Source organism: Dipteris shenzhenensis, chromosome 7 (genome assembly GCF_047967505.1).
Source record: "Dipteris shenzhenensis isolate YYH24624 ecotype China chromosome 7, Dip_SZ_1.0, whole genome shotgun sequence".
Lineage (NCBI taxonomy): Eukaryota > Viridiplantae > Streptophyta > Polypodiopsida > Gleicheniales > Dipteridaceae > Dipteris > Dipteris shenzhenensis.
The window spans coordinates 9,167,027-9,184,938 of NC_141602.1; the positions used below are offsets into that span (position 1 = coordinate 9,167,027).

Here is a 17,912-nt window from a genome sequence, read left to right on the forward strand (position 1 = left end):
AAGTTCCCATTGGTTCCAATGTACCTTAATGCTCTCCAAATTTGAGAAACAAAGCACAACTATCAAAGTAAGGAAAAGTATCAAGATTATAAGAAAGCAAGGATGCCAAATATAGGATATCTTCGGAACAGCTGTTATGCTGGCCCTGCCATACAAAACAGATGCCATACAAGCAAAAAATGATTGAAGTTATTTTAAATTTATGACCAGACAAGACAGGTCCAAACTCACCATTCACTACAATGATGAAGATTGCTTGCCAGAACTTGGGAATCTTTCTGGGTGGAAGCATAAGAAGTGGTCTTAGAAGATCCTCTCCCCAGTACAAACAATAGACAACCAGAATGTGTGTCAATAAAACTGCACTGATAGCTAACAGCACAGCTACATTCCTTTCTCCCTGCACATCAACAAGCAAATAAGCGAACAAAACATTATACTAGGATATGAGAACTAGCATACATCCCATATCTTGTCAATCTATTTGACATAAGCATTAACAGTAGCAGCTGATATTTTATCAGGCGAGACATGAACATGTCAAAAGCAGAGGATACCTTCAATGCCGTCTGCTTTCGCAGCAAATCGTTTGCTTTGACCATCACAGCTGAGATCCAAAATGTTACAAAAAACCCTGCAAAAAGAAAAGACGTGTAAGCATAGTTTTAGCTGTAGGAAACTAACCGAAATGGAATTCACAATCCATCACTCCCTTTCTCTTAGTACATCAGATACTCACAATGAAAAGCGACACAATAAGATGGACAAAAAACACTTTTATTAAGTTGGGACTTAGCTCGGTGTTACTTACAACTCCTCAAAAACCTGGACTGTGGACACTCAGCTGAGAACATTGACTAATAGAAGCTTTGAGCCAGCCAAAGAAGCCTGGCTCTAAGTCAATACGCTACAAACCTCCTGAAGACGACTCTCATAGGAGAATGCTCCGACTGACTCTGCTCACGGCCTGCGATGACATGAAAAGATCTCCAGCCCCCACAAGACTCTTGAAATGCCAAAGCTGCTCCATTGTGATTGGTTGATCAAATGTATGCCATGCACCACGTGCTCTCGTCGACACCATGCAAAGAGTCACATTGAAGCACCAATAGCCAGCCTAGATACTCACGGTTTTTTTTCACTCCCTGAAACTTTAGTCCACGAAGTTGATTAACCCCAACAATCCCCCCTTCATCAGAGGAGGGGACTAATAAAACAGCAGCTAGCACACACCCAAGCGACATGAAAAATGCCCGCACAGGGCTGAGCTAGACATGATATGAAATCAGACCCAAAAAAATAGTCATCCACACAGGATAGAACCAAAAAAAAAACAGGTCACCCACACAGGGTAAGACCTGAAGAAACAGATCTGATCCTCAAAATGCCCAACCATCATCGTTTGAATCTTCATCAGCAATAGCAAGTCCTGTGACCTCTTCCACAGTGAATATTCAACCATACATGCTTTCTCTATCTTCTGCTGGACATCAAATGCTTTCCGATAACAAAACTTCTTGACGTGCCCATCCTTGCCACAATACTAACATTTCAGCAGCTCCTTTCCTTTATCCTTCGCTTTCTTCGCTCTTCTCTCCTCGCTTCACAGCATCAAAACTATATCATGAAAGTCAAGATTGTCAGACCCAACACAAACAATAGGGACTAACTCTGCATAACAATGTGGAAGGCTGGATCGAAGAATGGTTTTATCATCGTCATCGTCCACACAAGCTCCCAATGCATACAACCGCTTCATTATTGACTGCATCTTCTTCAAGTGTGAGCCCGAGCTGTCTGTCTCTCCCATGTGCAACCAAAAAAGCTCTTGTTTGAGAACAATCTTTGAATTCTTCATTTTTTGACCCGAACAGTCCTTTCAACAACGTCCACTTCTGTGTTGCAGTCTCCACACTTCCACATGGTGAAAGAAATCAATCCCCAAAGCTCGTCCAAGGACCCCAAGGCTTTTTTCATTCTCAACTTCCCATGCTTGCATTTTTTGGGAGCCTTGATTGTTGGTAGGCTTCTTCTCAGACCCGGAACGCACTACCCAAAGACCTCTTTTCCACAAGAGCCTAACAGACAACTGCCAGGACGGAAAGTTATGTCCATTGAATTTTGATACCAAGGGCTCTACTACTATCGGCTTATCAGACTTGGACCAGATGTCCAATTTCCCTTACTGCAACTCAGCAGCGCGAAAATGTATGATGTATCCTTCCACAAACCTCTTGCACAATTCCTTACAAACACAACAATGCATAATCCCTCACGAATCCTCACAAAGACCTCAACCTAGCCCTGATACCAATGTAGGAAACTAACTGAAATGAAATCAGTCAATCACTCCATCTCTCTTAATACATCAAATACTCACAATGAAAAATGGACAGAAAACAATTTTATTAAGTTGCGACTCTAGCTCACCTCGACCCAGTTTGTTGCTACTTACAATGACTCAAAAAGCCAGACTCTAGACACAGGAGTCGGCTCAAAACTATAGACGATTCACACAATACTTTACTAAAAGCTATGAGCCAACCAAATAAATATGGCAACAAGACGATAACCCACGAACCTCCTAAAGACAACTCTCGTAGGAGAATCCTTCAACCGACTCTTCTCATGGCCTGCCATGACCTAAAAAGATCTCTAGCCACCCCCAAGACTCTTGAAATGCTGAAGCCGCTCCATTGTGATGTTAGAATTTCGGCCATCTCATGAGTGAGGGCTTCTATGTGGGTGTGTGCCCGCCCTGGAAAGGAGTACTATTTTCTCTATATTTGCGGCATGTTTCGGGCCGTATCTAGGGCTATCTTTTGGGCTGTTTACCAAGGGCTCGGGGCTAGCTAACTAGGCCACCCAGTCGACCTGATCCTAGTCCGACCAGTTGGCTGACCAAGGTTGGGGCAGCAGACCTCAGCTGTGACAGGTCAACCGACCTAATTGACTACCCCTGGGCCTGCCAAATGGCAGCCCCTGGGTTGGCTACTTGGCAACCTTTTTATAGGGCCTTTCCTCCAGGTGTTCCATTCCACACAGACTTTTGTTTTGGGTGAAATTTTTTATGCTTTATGTATCACAAAAGCTTCCCTTGAATGGGGAGCTCAACATTACATCAGCAGAAGGTTTCAGAATATGACAAGCATACATTGTAGTCTATATAATGAGTTTGCAGACAATCAAAGAAAGCCTGCTGCAAAAAGCAATCCATTCCACACACACACACACCCCACACACACACACACTTTTTTTTTGGGGTGTGAAATCCAGTTGTATTTATATTACAATTTGCAGCTCCCTAAAAGAAGGGAGAAGCAATTACAAGATCAGAAAAGGTCATTATACAATAGATACGCAAAACTGTCAATCTGATGGGCTAGCAAGCAATCAAAGAAAGATTGTCTTAAAGATGACCTGAAGAACGAGAAACCATGAAAGAGAGGGTCTCCAAAAACTCTATGGTTGCGGGCCTTCCATAAAGTCCAGAGAGCCCAATAGCCAACCCAATAGTTCATAGCCGGGCCTGATGAGGTGTCGTCCGAACATCCAAAAAGGCCTACCGAAAGTAGCACCAGGAAAACGAGCCACTAACAGGCGCTGTAAAAAGAACAAGAAATCCCTTGAGTGAAGACAACACCAGAAGATGTGGTTCACAGATTCCCGTGGAGCGAGACATCGGTGACATTGACAAAGGCCAACATGTCTGTGAGCCAATAGCTGTCCAGTAGGAAATACTCCTCCAATTACTCTCCAAAAGAAAACCTGTTGCCAAAGAGGGAGTTTTGAATTCCAAATGAGCCTCAATCTGTTCCTCCACCACCCAGGATGATGCAAGGACCAGATATGATTTGCACGAGCTGCAAAAACCAGAAGGGGGTAAAAGAACCCCGTATAAAGCTGCAACAGTGATGGAAGCCAGTGATAGGGGACGACCTCTCTGAGAAACAGCAACCAGAGCCCAATCTTGGAGACAGTCCTGAAGCTCCAGAGGCGGTATTTGCTGAAAATCCTGAAGGAGCTGAGAGAGCAGACGCCAATAGGGACGATAATGAGATCCCAAATGAAAATGACGAGCTATGACAGGAAAAAGCATCACACATCCCGTCTCATCCATAACATCACCAATAGAATGAATCCATTTACACACACACACACACAATTTGTGCACAGTTTTCCATGCTGTAACAAGATCTTCTTGTGTCAGATCTAAGTTGCACTCTTTCTCTTGTTGTCTCGTGTTTTATGCTTCTGCATGTGCAACGTTTGACATGGTATCAGAGCAGCTGTGTTTTCAGCACTGGGAAAAGGGAAGCAACTGTTGTTGCAGGCGTCCAGATCAAGGTAGTTTGCTGCTATTCAAAGTGAGTTTGGAGCAAGCATCAGATCGGGTCTGTGTGTTGTTGTTGGGAGGACAGAGAGGGACTGTTGGAGCATATTGCAGAGAGCAGCAGACAAATCACGGGGATATTGTTTCAGGCGATATCCCACCCACCCTTATTGCATTTCACATGGATGAAACCGTCGCCAGAGGTTGACTGTTGGGGACCGTAGGACTATCAGAGGAGATCAAGGAAGCTTAGGGCTGAAGGTGTGCCTGAGAGAGGCTGAAGTAAGGTGTTGACAGCAAGAGGAGAAGCTTCCCTGCCTCCTCTTCTTCCCTTGCATCCTCCTTCTCTTTCTTTCCCCAGTTCTCTGCCTCTTCTTCTTCTTTCGCACCCACCCTCCCTTTCAGTGGGGCTGTTCATCTGACTTGAATAAACTACTTAGTGCTTTAATGCTATTCTGAGATCACTTATGACTGCACTCCCACTACTCAGCTAGCATCCCTTCTTTCTCCCTCTCCAACTATCTCTCTGCCCTACAGCTTGTGTTATAACTTACAGTACATCTGTGCTTGATGAATCTTTGAAGAGAAAAAGCAGTTGAATAGGCCAAAATGCACTCTTCTAAGTGGGCTAGTGTGAGCTACATGAAACAGGGGCAGCCTTTTGAAAGGATCTGTGCCGGACAGACGACAAGGCACAATTTTATGAAGAAATGTGAGCAGAAAAAAAAACAAAATGCAGGCTGTATGAATTTATCTCCAAGCTGCATACAAAAGTTATATCCAGTTATATAGAAGAACAGCCTTTGGAAAGAGCTGGGTGGAGTATGGGAGCAGCACGGGGAAGGAAAAAAAGCAAGCAGCAATGCAAATGCCTGGACAACAAAAAAAGAGATCCTGTTGATAAAAAGGGCTCCATGTCTGCTTAAAATTCAGCTGAACGGCAGGCATAAACTTGTCTTGAACATGGGCTGTAGAAGTCTTCTTGGAAGGTGTTATGATTATTTACACTTCTACGTCCATTTTTTACGCAAATTATTGTTCTGGAGCACAGTTCCTGTCGGTGTCTCGCATTTCTGGGTTGGGTTGCCTGTGGGAGCCTTCTTTTCTATAGATGATCTTTCTTTTGGGTAGGCTATAAATTGCAAACTTTTAATGTGGAACTATGCTAAGTAGCTTGGATTCAATCCTTTTGTCCCCTTGAAACCACTTAACAATTCTCAGCTCGTTGGGTTCCTTAGACTTTATCAGTTAGCTAAACTTTTATTTTAAGTTATGCAGTAGCTTTGACTACCATGTATTTATTTGGCTTTTGTCCACTGCGTTACATATTTCACTCAATAGGGACGATAAAGTGCTTGAGATACCCTTTGAAACTATATATGTTGACATTTAGTGTGAAGGAATCATACATAACATCTCATGATTTATTTCTTTTTAAAGCATTCCATGGATTACCTGCACACGCTTCTCCATCTACAGTTCCAGACTTAGAGTCTGCCAATAGCTAGGCAAGCTCTCCTCTAAACAAACAGTACTCACTAGCCATATGAGGAGCAGATTATTGACAAACCACAATTCCCTTACAAGTATATAGCAAACCACGCATCAAAGAATGTACAATGAGGTTAAAGACACAACCCTTCCAATAATAAGGAACATACCCTGACTGTGCTGTCGAATAAAGACCATGATAAGCAGAATTGTAAAAGGCAACACCTGCTCAATCCATCTTGCCAACTGCTGAAAGTCATATCGCTGAGAAGCAGTATCTCTACTGCCCATGCTGCCCACCAGTGTGGAATCTCCGTTCTCTTCCACATTTACCGTATGCAAACCTGCAGATGTTGAAGGACCATTCTCAACACCTATTACCCTTACAAGGTTTTGCATGTTAGACGTCGAGGTTTGGGAGGAACTCGCAGTTACATCATCTCTATCTCTTGCCATAGAACCTACACCTCCTGAGGTGAGTCTAAGGTGGTCATTTTCTCCACCTCCAATGATCCTGATAGACACTTCTGCTCTGTCACCCGAACTGTTCTCATTTTCATTATTTGAATTTACAAATCCACTTTCAGTGGATCCATAATGGTCAACTTCAGCATATTGATGCCGACTACGAATTAGACCCACAAATTCTAGGAGTGCGGAGAGATGGCCTGGCAAAAAACTGGGTGATAACTGCATTCCATACCTCCTGCCACCGCGATGGGACTCATAGCTGGCCCTTGAATTATCCATTTCGTCCTATTAATCCAAACAATTCAATGAAATCGCTGCATGCTGTGAAAATGAGGAAATCTCTCAAGATCCGAGGGCTTCCTCCTGCCAGCCAACGCGACAAGTTTATAGAGAACAGTGGCTTAACCAAGCCCCAATGGTGTTGTTCAAATTTGAGCAGTTACTCCATCGACATGAGTGGTGATTTATTGAAGAAGGGCAACGACGCATTGGTGTCGCTCAGCATTTCTGCGCGCGCGTTGTGGCACATTTCGTATTTCTTCTGGGTGCGACCTGTCCTTCCCCGAAAAAGCAAGGCCGCAAGCAAGATAAGCAGCCCGCAAAGAGCCACCTTGGAATAAAATCGAGAGCAATCGAAAAGTGAGCTTGAGCGAATTGGTCTGAGGGGAAATGAGGAAGGGCAAGGCGAGCTATGGAGACATGATGGTGAATGGAGAGCGAGAATAAGAGGGGACAGCTTCCCCTCAACACGGTTTTGACCCTCGGCATTTATTTTGTCCTCCCTGTTCTTGTTGACCTGCCCATTTTAAGCCCTTTGTGAAGATGTGTCATCAGCAAGAAAAAATAGGTGATATTTAGACATTTCTTTTTATTTTACCTTGATTGGTCCACGTATGCCTGTTGTTGTAAGGGGCTTTCAATGCATGCATTCAGTGACTCCGTCTTCTCTCACCTCTTCTTCTTCTCTACGGGCAGGCCACATGAATGAAATTCATCTTGTTGGGTGTGTAGAGTCATAACCTTTGCAAATTCGCTCAGTACAGACCACATTATGTAAGTGGACAACAAGCATCTTTCCAGAGCGAGGCTATGGGCGAGCAGACATTTGTGAAGGCAGGCTGCCCGTCCGCTTATTTTTAGAGCCACACAAATTTTTCACATATGCACTTGGCGTTTGGATGGTTGTGAAACATGTCTAAGGCACAGGTGGCTCCTTGTAATAATGGAGTTGCTGAGAATGCAAGCGCCCATGCCTCTTGCACCACTCCATCTCTCCCTTGCCGTGCATTCCCATGGCCTAGTCAATTGGTCGCATTGGCTCAAATGCCTCACAACTCTCCAACAGCACATCTCCTAAGTATGGAATGCTAAGGCTTGAGTGAGGTACACAACTCCAACCCTCAGAGCATTTGATCCTAACGTGATGTGGGGACAAGCATGATTGGTCTATAGGGAGGAGCTTTTACAACCCTCCCTAAACATCTACAACCATACTCCATCCTATAGAAGTAATTGTGTGCGACCTTGATAGAATGGTCTCTTCATCCAGAGTTTCGTCAGTTTTCAAGGGTAACTTCCGTGGGCACCCCACAAACCAACAGTCCAAAGGGATCCCGTGAGGCGTATATGTAAATAACCAAGCCCGCCAGATTTCTAAAAGTTAAGCTCTATTAAAAATGCTCTCAATACAACTCGAGGGATAAGGGGGCTACAAGGGGGGGATGAGGGAGCTGCTAGAGGTGGTAGAAGGACATGAATGTAGGGTGTAGGGCAAGATCTTGCAGAGGAGGCACGAATGGCTAGAGGTAGGAGGGGATGTAGGTAGGGAGGAGAGAGAGGGGGAGGGGGGTATTTATAGCATGTTGGGCTTAGTCCGTTTCAACTGAAAGGAGGAGATGGGTAGTCATTAGTCACCATGCATGGAAAACTATGGATGGGGAGGCAGCAGTCGGAGATAGAGAAGCATGTAATCATCGCCGCAACAGGGGGGAAATTATTTGGGGAGTGGGAATAAATTAATTAAAAGGGGGGGGGGGTAGGGGAAAATTAGGAAAAGGGGTTTATTAGGATAAATTAGAACAAAGTGAAGAGATTTTAGAAAAAGTGAGAAAAAAATAACGAAATTGGAAATAGGAAGGAAACTAAAAAGGTTATTTGGAAAATTAGGAAAAAATGGGAAAAATATAAAAAAGGGAATAAATTAGAAAAAAGTAAAATAGAAAGGAAAGAATAATTAAGAGTAAATTAAGGAAAAGAAACCTAATAAGGGAAGAAATAAGGAGTAAATTAGGAAATTTTAAAAAATTGAAGATAAAATTAGCAAACAAGAGGTAAGAAATTAGGATTAAATTAAAAGGATACTAGTATGAAAAACTCAGTAGAATAATTTTTTTTAAAAATAATGAAATAATAAATTAAAAAATAAGAGAAGAGCAAAACATAGGAAAAATTTAGGAGATAAAGAAGAAATTTGGGAAAAAAGATAAAAGGAAAATTTACTAAAGGAAATTAAGAAATAAGAAATAAGAAAATTTAAGGAAAATGTGGAAATAAGGAAGAATTAACGGGGGAGGAAAGGAAAGGAGAAAAATTAAGCAAAGTAGGGGAAGTAAGTAAAAGGAGGGGTTGGGGGGGGGGGGGGGGGGGGGAGAAGAGGGGGAAGGGAAAAAGTGAGATAAAAGGAGGAAGGGGTCGAAAGGAAGAGAGACGGTAAAGAAGAGAGAATTAGAGAATTTGGGAGAGATTAGAGCTAGAAAGGAACAGAGAGGGTGAAGAAGACAGAGAGGGGGGTTGAAGGATTGAGAGAGAGAGAGAGGGGGGGTAGGGGGGTGCGGGGGGGAAGATAAGGTGAGAAGATAAAAAGAAATAAAGGGTTTTAAAAAGGAGGAAGGGGTAGGAAGTGTGTGTGTGTGTGTGTGTGTGTTTGTGTGCGCGCGCGTGCAAGTGCATGTGAGCATGTATGTGTGTGCGCACGTGCGCGTGTGTGTGTGAGTGCGTGCATGTGTGTGTATGTGTGCATGTGTGCATGCATGCATGTGTGTGTGCATGTGTGTGTGTGTGTGCATGTGTGCATGTGTGCGTGCAAGCGTGCGTGCATGCGTGCATGTGTGTGTGTGTGTGTGCCCACCTTTGCCCCAATAGGGTACATCACACTAGGTGAGAAAATAGGTCATCACCTAGTGATGATTAACTGTCTACCTAAAAGAGAAAGATGTGTAAATAAATCTAGTTTTAGTTTAGGAAAGGTATTGGAAGTAATGTAATTATGGATAATTTTTTGAAGGTATTGTCTCCCCAAAAAGGACTAGTAATTTTTTAAAGGTGTCGATTAAGGAGTGGAAAAGGAGTAAGAAAAGTGCTTGAGTAAGACATGTGATTTTGGAGCAATGGGAGCTATTGGTTTTGCAAGTAACTAGAGGAAAAAGGAGGTGATAATGATAGCCATAACAGGGATGGAGAAGGAAGTGGGCTAATCTGGAAATTGTTTGCCGTGGAAGACTTCTTAGAAAGAAGGAAAAACCAAAAGAAAGAAAAAGTTTCTCAATGAGTAATAAAGTGAGTCAAAAGGCAACGCCATGATAACTTACATGTGATAAGTGCAACCATCCAAGATGCTTAGGATGAGGGAGAGGGAGATGAAGGAGGCTTGTTGAGAGCTTTTGATTGTAGCAAAACATCCTAATAAAATTTTTGAAAGGAAAAAAGGACACAAGTTAGAGAAAGGAGTCAAGAAGCCAAAAAAGGTCTTAATGACTTAAGTGTACTATGTGCAACCATCCAGAGTTGCTGGAGAAAGGATATGTGTATGGAAGACAAGACCAAAAACCTTTGCATAGCTAAATGACAAAAGAGCACTAACAATGGAAAAGAGAGAGAAACTTATAGGATTAAGGAAGAGTTTGAACAAGTAGGTTAAAAACCTACTAATTTTTATAAAAAGTACACAAGAGTTTTGATAAGAAGGGAAGAACGTTTATGCAAAAAATATTAAGCTTGAAGAAGTCCTAGCAAGCATTACTTTTATTGAAGAGGAGAGTCTGCATACCTACCACCATCCAATAAGAAAAACGTGGTGAGAAGCCACTTAAACCTTAGTTGGGAAGACAGGTGTCATGAACACTCCTCCCTTGTTATCGGGGTCACAATAAAAATCAACACTTAAACCACAAACCTACCTATCAAGATAGTTTTAAACTTATGAGTGTCGAGTAGATTGGAGTAACAATGAGTGAATTTTGTGTTTTAGAGAAATACAGAGTGTGAGCTTGGTACTTTTGTAGGGGGAAGTGTAAGTAACAAACAGGGGGGAAGGGGATCAAAGAGTTTGTGAGAATAGGTGTTCAAGATCAAAGAGAAAGGGAGGGAAGGGTAAGGTCTAGTAGAAAAGGTGGAGACCAAAATAAATTGTAAAGCATAGTAGAAAGTGTAATGAAAAAATAATAGTAGAAAAGGAGGTTGTAGAAATTAAGAGAATTTTAGAATAAAAAGAAAATAAAAAAGGATGGGGTTAGGTAGTAGGTTTTAGGAGTAATGGAGAGAGGGGGAAACAACAGGTAGCAAAGAGGGGGTGTTTGCATTTAAATGAGGTGGAATATAAAAAGAAAGGGCAAAAAGTAAAGTGATGAATATTTGTAAGGTAGAGAGGGCAATCATATAAGTATTAGGCATAATGAAGGGTGTTCAGGGTTTTAGATTTGAAAGGGACAAAAAATAAATGGTGAATGGAAAAGATGTCATGAAAAATTAAAAAAGGGGGCCAAAGATGCAGATGGGGGGGAGGGGAAGGGGAGTAAAAAAAGAAAAGAGGGAGGGGTATTGAAAGAAAAGAGGAAGGGTTTTCCATCTAATGAATGCAAAGAACTTGAGAGTCCATCGATCGATTTGAATGACTTGGCAGCATTGACAAAGGCTCTCCTCAATTTGCGTTTAGACGAGGTGGAATATAAAAAGAAAGGGCGAAACGTAAAGTGATGAATATTTGTAAGGTAGAGAGGGCAATCATATAAGTATTAGGCATAATGAAGGGTGTTAAGGGTTTTAGATTTGAAAGGGACAAACAATAAATGGTGAATGGAAAAGATGTCATGAAAATTTAAAAAAGGGGGCCAAAGACGCAGATGGGGGGGAGGGGAAGGGGAGTAAAAAAAGAAAAGAGGGAGGGGTATTAAAAGAAAAGAGGAAGGGTTTTCCATCTAATGAATGCAAAGAACTTGAGAATCCATCAGAGAGCAAAGCTGGCAATAGTAGGTACGCACAACAGGAAAGATAGGGAAGGAGGGCGCAGTACTGTGGCACACTCTACAGTGGCGCGAGTCCTTGTAGAAGCTTGCACAGGTGAGGATGGGGGGAGTAAAGTCGGCACGAAGGCTGATAGCCTAGCAGATCTATACGGGGGTGGGTGAGAATGCTTCAACGCTACAGCAAAGGAATAAGGCAGTTGCAAAGGGGGCGAGGGGGTTGCTAGAGGTGGTAGAAGGACATGAATGCAGGGCATAGCACAAGAGCTTGCCGAGGAGGTCTAGTAGGAAAGGTGGAGAAGAAAATAAATTGTAAAGCATAGTAGAAAGTGTAATGAAAAAATAATAGTAGAAAAGGAGGTTGGAGAGCTTAAGAGAATTTTAAAATTAAAAAAAAATTAAAAAGGATGGGGTTAGGTAGTGGGTTTTACGAAGTAATGGAGAGAGGGGAAATAACAGGTAGCAAAGAGGGGGGGTGTTTAGAGGAGGTCAAATATCAAAAGAAAGGGGGGATAAGTAAATTGATGAATATGTAAGGTAGAGAGGGGAATTATATAAGTATTAGGCATAATGAAGCGTATTAAGAAGAAAATAATTGTAAGGAGAGGGGGAGGTTGATTTGAAAGGGTCAAACAATAAATGGTGAATGGAAAAAATATCATGAAAAATAAAAAAAGGGGGCCAAAGCACGAGATGAGGGGGAGGGGAAGGGGAGGGGGTAAAAAAAGAAAAGAGGGAAGGGTATTGAAAGAAAAGAGGAAGGGTTTTCCATTTAATGAATGAAAAGAACTTGAAAGTCCATCGACAACTTTGATTGACTTGGTAGCATTGATGAGGGCTCTGCTTAGAGTCAAGAGAAGGTGTGGGCAAGTGTTTAGAGAGCAGAGATGGTGATAGTAGTAGGTACGCACGACCGGAGAGATAGGGAAGGAGGGCGCACTACTATGGCACGCTCTATAGTGGTGCGAGCCATTGCAGAAGCTCGCAAGGGTGAGGATGGGGGGAGTAAATCCTACATGAAGGTCAATAGCCTAGCAGATTTGCAAGGGGGCCGCAACAGCGCTGCAACAAAGGAATAAGGTGCTACAAGGGGGCGAGGGGGCTGCTAGAGGTGGTAGAAGGACATGAATGCAAGGCGTAGCGCAATAGCTCGCAGAGGACACACAGAAGGCTAGAGGCAAGAGGGGATGTAGGTAGGAAGGAAAGAGAGGGGGAGGGGGGTATTTATAGCATGTTGGGCTTAGTCCGTTTCAATAAAAGGAGGAGATGGGTGGTCAGTAGTCACCATGCACAGAAAACAAGGGATGGGTAGGCGAGTAGTCGGAGATAGAGAAGCATGTAATCGTCACGACGGCAAGGGGAACTTATTTTGGGAATTGGAATAAGTCAATAAAAAGGGGGGGGGCACGGGTGTGGGGGTAGGGGAAAATTAGGAAAAGAAGAAATTACAAAAAATGAGAAGAATTCATAACAAAGTGGGAAGATTTTAGAAAAAGTGAGAAAAATTAGGAAATTTTGAAATAGGAAGGAAACTAAAAAGGATATTTAAAAAATTAGGGGAAAATGGGAAATATATAAAAAAGCAAATAGATTAGAAAAAAGTAAAATAGAAAGGAAACTAAAAGGGAATAATTAGGAGTAAATTAAGGAAAGGAAACTTAAGAAGGGAAGAAATAAGGAGTAAATTAGGAGAAAATAAAAATTGAAGATAAATATACAAAACAAGAGGTAAGAAATTACGATTAAATTAAAAGGAAACTAGTATGAAAAACTAAGGAGGAGAATTTTATAAAAAATAAGGAAATAAGAAATTTAAAAATAAGAGATAAGAGAAAAACATAGGAAATTTTAAGGAGATAAAGAAGAAATTTGGGAAAAATGATAAAAGGAAAATTTAATAAAGGAAATTAAAAAAGGAGTAAAAAATAGGAAATAGGAAAAATTAAGGAAAATGTGGAAATAAGGAAAAATTAAGGGGGGGCGAAGGAAAGGAGAAATATTAAGGGAAGTAGGCAAAGTAAAAAGAAGGGGGGGGGAGAAGAGGGGGAAGGGAAAAAGTGGGATAAAAGGAGGAAGGGGTCAAAAGGAAGAGAGAGGGTGAAGAAAAGAGAATTAGAGAATTAGGGAGAGATTAGAGCTAGAAAGGAAGAGAGACGGTAAAAAAGGGAGAGAGGAGCGTTAAAGGGGAGAGAGAGAGAGGGGGGGGGGGGAGATAAGGCGAAATGATAAAAATAAAAAAAGGGTTTAAAAAAGGAGGAAGGGGTAGGAAGTGTGTGTGTGTGTGTGTCTATTCAACCTATATTGCAACTACTATTCTAATCATGCCTATAAACTTATCTTTGAAACGATTCAGAATCCTTTTCTTACCAATCTCTATATGCCCTCAAATATTTTTTCATACAAAGTTATTTCATCAATTTTAATCCACCCTTCATATCTCCTATAGTTACCCTTTCATTTTCTATAGCTCTTACCTGAAATTCATATCATATTTTCACTACTTGTCCCAATAATGACAATTCTAGATGTATATATAAAAAACATAGTAATCTAATCACTACAAAATTCAAAATACTAGTGGAATAGGCATCCATATATCAGTTGGCAATGAAGTGTAAGCTGTCCCAATTTCATGATCTTCTTCTCTCATATTCAAAACCTCCAAGCAATCAGTTCTTGGGTTAGACAATTGGGCAAAAGGATAAACATGTCTTCAAAACAATCTACCTAAACTCAACTGCAGTTACATCAATATTGATATGGATATGGTATACCCATACACAATAGTGTCTGATATCCAAAATCTTAGTGCTATACCCAGCAGTTTAATCAAAAAAGGGGAACCACTAAATTTATAGTAGAATTTGGATGTGGTCCTTCAATCCTCTAGTGGTAACTAGTGTGCCAGTGTGCTAATCGAATTTATTCAGCTGCAAATCTGGTTGAGAAGCATATTAGCTCACCTGCATCCATCCACAAAAAGGGCAAGTTAGAACTAGGACCTTATAATGTGGCACTGCAGGCCTCCATGCTGACACGTAGTTGTTATCCATGTCACCCAACTCAAAATGCATTTTATCTTTATGGCACCCTCATTCTAATAGTTTCTCGTAGGTAGTAAAACAAATAAGCAATAAATGGCAACAACAGTATTTTATAAATGCTAATACAAATTTTTCAGCAAGTGGAAATACAAACATTTAATGGTCAAGGTCGATAAGTCTCGTGTATATCTCCCTACCTCGATGGGTATCTGATGGGCAATACAAGGCTCTCTAATTCTATCTATACATGTCTATAGTATTGCATCCCCCTACTTCATGAGCACATTTATTTATTAACTCATTTCCTCTTTTAGGCCTTATCGAGTCCCAATTATATTAATCCGCAAAAATTATTGGGATTTATAGGAGTATATACCATAGGTGGGACTACTTTTATTCATTTCACATATCAAATATATCTCATCATTTTACTCGAATACAGGGGTATCTTTAATTCTCGATCATAATGCTCCATGGTACATTCGATTACTTTGGACTATTGTATTTTTGCTACTAATTAATCTAGTGATCCCTATAATAAAAAAACTCCATAAAATATCATGCTGTAAAAGGCAAGGTCCTACTTTCTTCATTAGCCTCCTTTTTGGCACCCTTGTCAAAGGATGGGAGAGTGTGTGTGTGTGACACACCTACCTCATTCCCGCAGGTCCAACACACAATCCAAGTGAGGGCAATAGACTGCCCATCACTATGGATTGGGTCGGACTACTACCCAATAAAAACACACAAGATCATATAACTTGTGGTTGTAAGATAAGTGCTTACCTAGCCATTTTATTTTTTTTGAAGGTCCAAGTCGCATCCAAGGAACTCCTGGTGTAAAAATTTTCTAATTATTTTTCTACTTTTTCCTCCTTTGAACCCGTTTTTCTCAAAGTTTTTTATCAATTTCTTGATTTCGATGAAGGCATTGAAATCTTCTTTTTCAATGTATAGTATGGGCATTACTTGGGAAAGGATTATTTTTTTTGAAAATGATAGAGGTCTATTACTACATGCCCAGATATATTTACATACAAGGTAGTCTAGGGAATCTGTTTTATCAAATCTATTTGTCATTGCAATTCCATTATCTTTTTTGGTAATAGTAATGGACATGTTCAAGAAATTGGCTCTCACACCAATGCTATGGCCATCCTCTCTAGTTTGGCTATCCACAGTTGTATCTTTTATTTCTAAAAATTGGAGGGGGTAGATCCAAAGTGGGTCTACTTCATTATTTTCTTGAACTTTGAAGAACTCTTTTGGGGAATCCATATTGATCAATAGTATATCATCCATGTATGTAAAGGGGTATTCAAACTTTGGCAATCTACCCCAATCCTTATTTTTCCATAGTTTCTTAATAAAGTTGAGCTCAAACCAATGGAGGTGTAAGATACACCACAAAGGTTAGCAAGGAACCCCATAGGTATACTTGAAGTTTGTTTAAATATTTGGTCTCCCAATCTCAAGTGCATATTTTCAAGAAGCCACACATTGATCATAACGCATTCTTGTTCTGACCATGATGTCAAGGTTTTACTTCTTCAATTGCTTCATGAAGCTTTCTTCCTATTCCAATTCAAATTCAGATATCGTTTCTTTTTTTGTTTATAGGCCATGTTTATGATTCCTGATATAATCTTTTTGAAGCCATACTCTCCTTCCAAAGGGATGTTTTCATAACATTTCCCAATGTCTACAGTGAAAACTGAATAAATTTGGGTCAGTAGATTTAACTTTACTTCGTAGATGGAACTGTTGACTAACCAAAATGCACTTATTGTAATGTTGGCTTCCAATTTTATTTGCTCTTGTAGATCCCTAGATATCTCCATGATGGGGTCTAAGCAAGCTTGTAAAGCAAAAGTGATTAGTGAGGCCAATTCCAAAAAAACACAAAGGTGTGCATTGGTAATCCACCTAAAAGTATTCTTGTAGGCTTTGAAGGTAGCCATGAGATACGGTAGTGAAATAGTTGATTTAAAAGTTCTCTCCATTGGGTTAAGTCTTCCTGACAATAAGGGGCTCCATGTCAATAACTCATCCCATATCCTAAATAATGTATTCAGGGTTCCCTCAATGCTCAAATGTTTCCTAGGTATATGTCCTAAACCTTTCTTCATATAATCCTTTAGTGTGCCATCCATCACAATATCATTATCAATAGTACACACTTGTCCCCAATCCTCTCATAAACTTTTTAAAATTATCCATTTTGCATTGACATATAATTCTTGATCCATCTCTGAACAACACGCCGGGATTACAAAGTGTAGATGCTAAGTTTTTAGAGAACTTCCATGCAATGCTAATCTCTTTTATAGTATCAATCAGATCAAACATTTCATACTTTTGAAAAGAAAGTTCAAAAATAATTTTTTAATTGAAAACATCTCAAGTAATGGATTATCAAAAAGTGCATGAATGAAGAGGTTCAGATTCTTCTCTTTTGGTATCAAAGTTTTTCTATTATGTGGTAACATCGTAATGCTTCTCAAGTGAGCATTACATACCTTCCATCAATCAATCTTTGTCATCATAAAGCAGATGTCGAACAGGTAGGTTTTTGCTCTTTGGATTAGTATATGACATGGTCTTACACCTCTCAAGATTTTGGACAGTCGTACCTGGGATTTCGGACTATCTAAGTGTATTGACCTCTCTGAAGGTGGTTGCCATTCGATCATCTTACTGGAATAATGGTCTCTAGGTGAATAGTAGGACGTGCATTGCCAGCCCTGTGTATAACCGATGCGTCCTGTTGCTCTCCCCCTTGCTCTAGATCCAAATGCTCTAGAAGGTAACATTTCAGGGGACCGTAGCACGAGTTCCCCGTATGACATTACCCCGGGTGATGGTTGGGGGAGTAATGGAGCAAGAGGGTTCTTCTCCAAATTTTTTACTACTAATAGGACCAAATCCCTCATATAATGGAAAGTAAGGGAAGCCTTGTAAAATATGACCATGTCACTAGCCTTCATACATCCAAAGGTCAAATTCATTAGTCTCATCAATCTTAATGATGATCTTATATCAAATATAACAATGGATAAGAAAACAATAAATAAATTATAATAAGGCTTGCTCTCAATAAAACTTGCCTTCATAAAGAAAAGGAAGGAATTGAAAGCAGCTTTCAATGGTCTATTGGGGAAGAACGCTAGTAGATTATGTAGCATATACCAAATGCCATGATCAAACCATAATGGATGTGCTTTGCAATCAATCTTTTCTTCTAAGCATCTGCATTTTATATACGGTTTGCCCACATTAAAGATATCATTCAAGTATTTGGGAGTCCTCCTTTCTGTTTCTGATATCCGACTCTTA

The 17,912-nt window shown here is 40.6% G+C and overlaps 1 protein-coding gene across 1 annotated transcript in view; it reads right to left on the reverse strand.

Moving 5' to 3' along the window:
* Positions 1-7,069, reverse strand: part of LOC147899908 (uncharacterized) — a 52,967-nt gene extending 45,898 nt beyond the window's left edge. Inside the window, exons 1-3 of the mRNA XM_087376979.1 lie at positions 5,995-7,069; positions 558-634; positions 232-400 (exon numbers count right to left, since the gene is read on the reverse strand). Of these exons, the coding sequence (XP_087233105.1) occupies positions 232-400; positions 558-634; positions 5,995-6,574 (826 nt within the window). The 5' untranslated portion in view covers positions 6,575-7,069. The remainder of the gene's footprint in view (positions 1-231; positions 401-557; positions 635-5,994) is intronic.
* Positions 7,070-17,912: the final 10,843 nt, after the last annotated feature.